The following is a 5,225-nucleotide window of genomic DNA, read 5'->3' as shown; positions in this document are numbered from 1 at the left end:
ATACTCGGAGTTGTTGATTAAAGTAAGTAAAATGTCTGCCCAACATATAGACTGCGCGTAGTTTCTATGGCGCAGCTTTCATCCAAATTTTTTATCTGACAGCCTCTAGCCTAGTTCATGCAATTAAAAGACGCGAAACTTATTATCATAACCATACAAACACACAGAGGATGTAGAAAACTGTTTTGCCAATAAATCAGTTAATGGTGCTGCATTTAAGAGGGTGCATAATGTCGTGTCTTACCTGTGTGTTGCTCTGGGGTTTGATGCTGGAGAACAGCGCTGGAAGAGCCTGCGCACTGTATCTCAATGCTTTTCCAGATGGCAGCCTGTTATTGTAGCTTAGGATGATCAGGGCAGCTTAAAGTGCTGCTCATGTACCAGACACCTGTTTTAAATGCCTGCGTCTTACAGGAGTGCTGTAGATCTAGTTTGTACATGTTGGCTCTCCATGACGATATTTTTGCTCCATCGACCACAGCAAAACAAGAAGCGAACGGGCGCAAAACTGGACACCGAGCAACGAAATATTCAGCTATTTTTCTACTTCTGATTAAAGAATTCAACTACGTCGGCGGATTCCATGTGTTGAACAGCACATCGACTTATCTGGTGCAACTACTCTGGAAAGCACGCCGTTAATTCAGCGCTGAAGCATATAGGCTATACGGATGCAGTGTTAAAAAGTCAATGGTGTGCGCAAAATATCCCCCAATTTAACTTTTATCTTCCCGAAATCGATTGTCGCTGGGTCCCCTTCATAATTTCTAAGCTAAAAAGACTACGCCGCCTAACTGCGACTGGCTTCACGAAGGTCCGCCAAGGAAGGCGCTCTCTGATTGGTCGCTCGGACTGGTGCTGATGAGAGTCTAAACTCCGCGCTTCTTGGGGTTGATGGTCATTAGGCCCATTCACTGATTGTGCTCAGCCTCATACCCTTTCAATGTAACTTTAAATAATGCAGTAAAATGTTGATTTTCTCTGAGAACAATGTGCACCGGGTCTGTGGCGTCCGTGCTCTCAAACGTGACAGGTGCACGGCAGACGCAAAAACTTTGTGGCTTGAAAAAGCAAAATTAAGCATCCACTCGGAGTTCAATAGACGGCCTGTGTGTGTGTGTGTGTGTGTGTGTGTGTGTGTGTGTGTGTGTGTGTGTGTGTGTGTGTGTGTGTGTGTGTGTGATGTGCGCGAGCATGAGAGAGAGAGAGAGAGAGAGAGAGAGAGAGAGAGAGAGAGAGAGAGAGAGAGAGAGAGAGAGATGGTTGCCACAGCAACTGTGTCATTATGTTGGTGGCAATTATGAAAGCGATGAAAACGGGGAAGGGGAGAGGATTGGCGCAACAGCCTTAACACTGGAGCGTGAACGACACTGTCAATTAGACCAGCATTTGCAATTCAGTTATTTGATTCAGTTCATGTTTTGCCATGGTCGACATGCAGTTTTATGAGAGAACACTTAAAAAAATCTAATAAAGTGGAAAGGAAGGGAGAGGTAAGGAGAGATCCAGAGCAAATATGAGGATTATAAGAGGTGAAGTTGTTTCTCGTTTGGCTCCTTTCTGTTGACACAGAACTGCATCCTCTTCCTCGGGATCTCAGTGGTAAGACTACAGGTACTACATGCACCTTTCGTTTTTCCTCTCAACACAAAAGCGAAACTGAGCCAAGGCTGCATTCCCCGCACACCTCGCTTAGACTACATTCAGGCCAAAGGGCCATATATATTTAACAGAAACAGACTGGTTCCTTTGCAGCATAAAATGAAAGCTTATCTCTTTGGCAAGAGTATAGAATATACCTATAGGCCTCATCTCTGTCCTAACATACATCAACTTGTTTTGCATAATTAGTAGAATGAACAGCCATTGTCTCGGGAGGAACCAGTGGATAGGTATAAGATGGGGAGAGGTAAACATTTCCAAAAGGGGGTTTTACTTGAGTGTCAGGGTTCTTTGCACCCCCAGGTGTCTGAGAAGCCCCCGATAATTACCTGCATGGCAGGTTGCTATTTCTACACAGGTGGGTGGGCTGCAGCACTGAGGCCAGTGGAGCCTTTCATTAGATAGTCCAACAACCTTCTGCTGGCTGCACTTTACAGTAGTCCACTGACATGTTTGTAATTACTGCCCAGGTTTTCTAATAATGGTTATTTCATTACTGCAGAAAAGGCGTCTGCGATAACAAAATGAAACTCTATGGCAGGGGTGTCAAACTCGTGCCATGGAGGGCCGAGAGGCTGCAGGTTTTCATTCCAACCAACAACTCCACCAGGTGATTTCACTGATTAGTCCCGCCTCTCTGTTTGGAGGTAGGGTGATCAGTGAAATCACCTGGAGGAGTTGTTGGTTGGAATGAAAACCTGCAGCCTCTCGGCCCTCCATGGCACGAGTTTGACACCCCTGCTCTATGGCATACCAGAACGAGCAGTGAAAGCTCCGCAGGCGGCAGCGGCTACGATATGCCGTCAGTGCAATGGCAGGTGAAATTTCCCACGTCACATTGGCTACAAGGCCTGAACATATATCAAAGCTCATATTCATGACAAGCAACGCATCAGCAACAAGAACAGGACTCACTGTGCATTTCTCCTCTGGTATTTAATTTTTTATTTTTTTATTAATTTAAATAATTTAAAATGGACACAAAATACCAATCCAACAGCCTGCACAATGACATGAGTTTCAGAGGCACCTTTTTCCATCCAAGTAAGCCAGCGCTTCGGAGGGTTTCGTTGGGAAGTGTAGGGACCACATCCATTTAAAACTGAGGAAAAAACTGCCCGGTAAACTCTTGCCATAACAGTGCAACACGTGGAGAGACAAAATTCTATCAAACATGTGGAAGTCTTCCTAACTGCGTCTTCTCTGGTACTCACAGGGCTGGTAGAACTGGGTAGTCGAGAGCACACACTGCTTTGTAGGGAAGCTGGGGTAGTTTAAGCTAGTCACATTACTGTATGCTTAATAATAATGATAATAGTAATAAAATAATTGAATCATTCTTTATGAAGCACACTCTTGGCAACCTACCCTGTTCCCTTACAGCCACTGATCTAGATCTTCACACACACAAGACAGAATGTAGACATGTCAAATTAAAAACCACTTTTGAAAATACTGGACAGTGAAACAATTGTAGAAAAATGAAAAAAAAAAAAAAAAAAAAAAGTAATAAAATAAAAAGGTTGGGGCTCCATCAAGAAACACTGAAAGACATCCAATACCCCACTGCTAATTCCCTCCATACCTTTTCCATCCTTCAGTTCACAATTGTATATGAAAAATACTAACTACAAAGATGTTACTATTGTGACATTAACAAAATATCATTTCTCATACTAATGAACCCATCCAAATGCATAATCCTTTACCAACTCCTGACATTATTACTTGAAAACCTGATTTTGACTGAAGTGGCTTAAATCCAGTCAGAGGAGACAACATCCTGGTTTAAGCTCAGATTTCCTCACTGTGAGCCTGACTGAGCAGTACACAGTACCACCTCAGCAGCATGTCATGGTGAAGTTTAGAAAGATTTGACATCAAGCTTACAGCTTAGCTGAGACAATAATACAGTTATGGCTCATTAATGGACAGACATTAAATGCTGTGTTTAGCATATGAAGCCCATAACCAGGTGTCATTCATCCAGAACAGGCTCGAGGAAAAACATGAAATACAACTCAGGGTGGTATATGTGCAGTGAACAAGCTTTCTTCTTTCTTTTAAAAAAGGAACACATTTTTTGAGCATGTCCTTAGGTATGGAAATAATAAATACATCTGAAGCGCCAACAGGAATAGCCAATTGTGTTGGCAAAAGAGTAAGACATAATGAGTACAAAATGGACAGTCTGGGGCGGTGGTAGAAAGAGTCAGAAAAAACAAACAAAAACATTGTCTGCACACTTCAATATTTATATTTACACACACACACACACACACACTCTCGCGCACACATACACCCACACACACGTTGAGAATTTAGCTGAGGTATTAGAGTCGCCTCAATGCGCGCTTTTTATCTGCTTTCTTTTTCCCTACTACGTTACTAGTGCTACTACTGCTGCTGCTATTGCTGGTGGTGGTGGCGGTACTGGCTCCATTAGCTCCGTTACCAAGAGCTGCTGCCACGGCTGCTGCACCTGTTCCCGCTCTCTTAGTCGGGTCACCTGCATGCTTCTTAGGCTGTGGACCATCGTTAGGGTCCTGAGGAGCCCCGGAGGTCCCACCGGGTCCTCCCATGGCGTGGATTTCTGTGAGCAGACGAGCACGGGAGGCATACTCTGCATAGTCCTCCAGCAGCAAGCGCCCAGCCTCTTCATTCAAAGCTGACTCAGGATTCGGATGAATGAGAAGACACTTGATTGTCTGTGGGGAAAATACAGGAGAGGACAGAAGTTAGAAAAGGTCGAAGAATTAAGGTTGAAACATGAACAAACACAACAAAGATTAACGGTCTCCCTTACAAGTAAGACATGTCTGAGGCCGAGCTCTGCCTTCCAGTCTCTCTTCAGCACATTGACACAAATCTCTCCCTTGTGACCCACGTTGGGGTGAAAAATCTTGGTCAGGAAATACCCCTTGGGTGGAACAGCAGGGAAGTCCTTCCCGAGGACCAGACGCATTCGGAAAATGCCACCAGCAAATGGAGTTCCCTCTGTCAAAGCATAAAGAATTAATCACATCAACAGTGTGTACTGCTTACTGCTTAACCCAATGTTGTTTCATCAAGAAAAACAAGGTCAGTGATTGAGAGATTACTTCAGTCTGTAAAACAAAGTCAAACAACAATCACAAATCTATTAGTCCAATCCCCATGTCTCTATAAAATAAATTTAAGTTACTGCAAATCCCCTGACCAAAACTGTTTTGATTGTGACTGTCTGGTCAGAAGGTGACAAAGTTGCATTCCAAATGGAGCCACGAGGAGGAAAGCACATAAATTAATAATATTTCTGATCTGATGACGGCAAATAGGACAAAATCAATTAAAACAGAAGAGAAACTAGTCATACATAGAGCTGATTTTGAGAGAGCGTCAAATTGGCTTCCTGACTACTTTTCTAGTCAAGGTGGTGAACTGAAAACAATGACCATCACAACTGCATCACATCTAAATGAATAGGCAATACCTTGAATACCTCGCACTGTGTTGGCACAAGTCATGTAATTGATGAATGCATTTATTATCTGCAACAACTTATGAAAACACTGCCTTTGGCC

General features: G+C 43.4%; 1 protein-coding gene across 1 annotated transcript in view; it reads right to left on the bottom strand.

Moving 5' to 3' along the window:
* Positions 1-2,585: 2,585 nt before the first annotated feature.
* Positions 2,586-5,225, bottom strand: part of ube2s (ubiquitin-conjugating enzyme E2S) — a 7,925-nt gene continuing 5,285 nt past the window's right edge. The window contains exons 3-4 of the mRNA XM_030072882.1: positions 4,469-4,659; positions 2,586-4,370 (exon numbers count right to left, since the gene is read on the bottom strand). Coding sequence (XP_029928742.1) covers positions 3,996-4,370; positions 4,469-4,659 — 566 coding nt within the window. The 3' untranslated portion in view covers positions 2,586-3,995. The remainder of the gene's footprint in view (positions 4,371-4,468; positions 4,660-5,225) is intronic.

The sequence above is a fragment of the Myripristis murdjan genome, chromosome 16 (assembly GCF_902150065.1).
Source record: "Myripristis murdjan chromosome 16, fMyrMur1.1, whole genome shotgun sequence".
Classification (NCBI taxonomy): Eukaryota; Metazoa; Chordata; class Actinopteri; order Holocentriformes; family Holocentridae; genus Myripristis; species Myripristis murdjan.
Note: the sequence above shows the minus strand (reverse complement) of the source record. Positions and strands in the feature narration are given on the sequence as shown.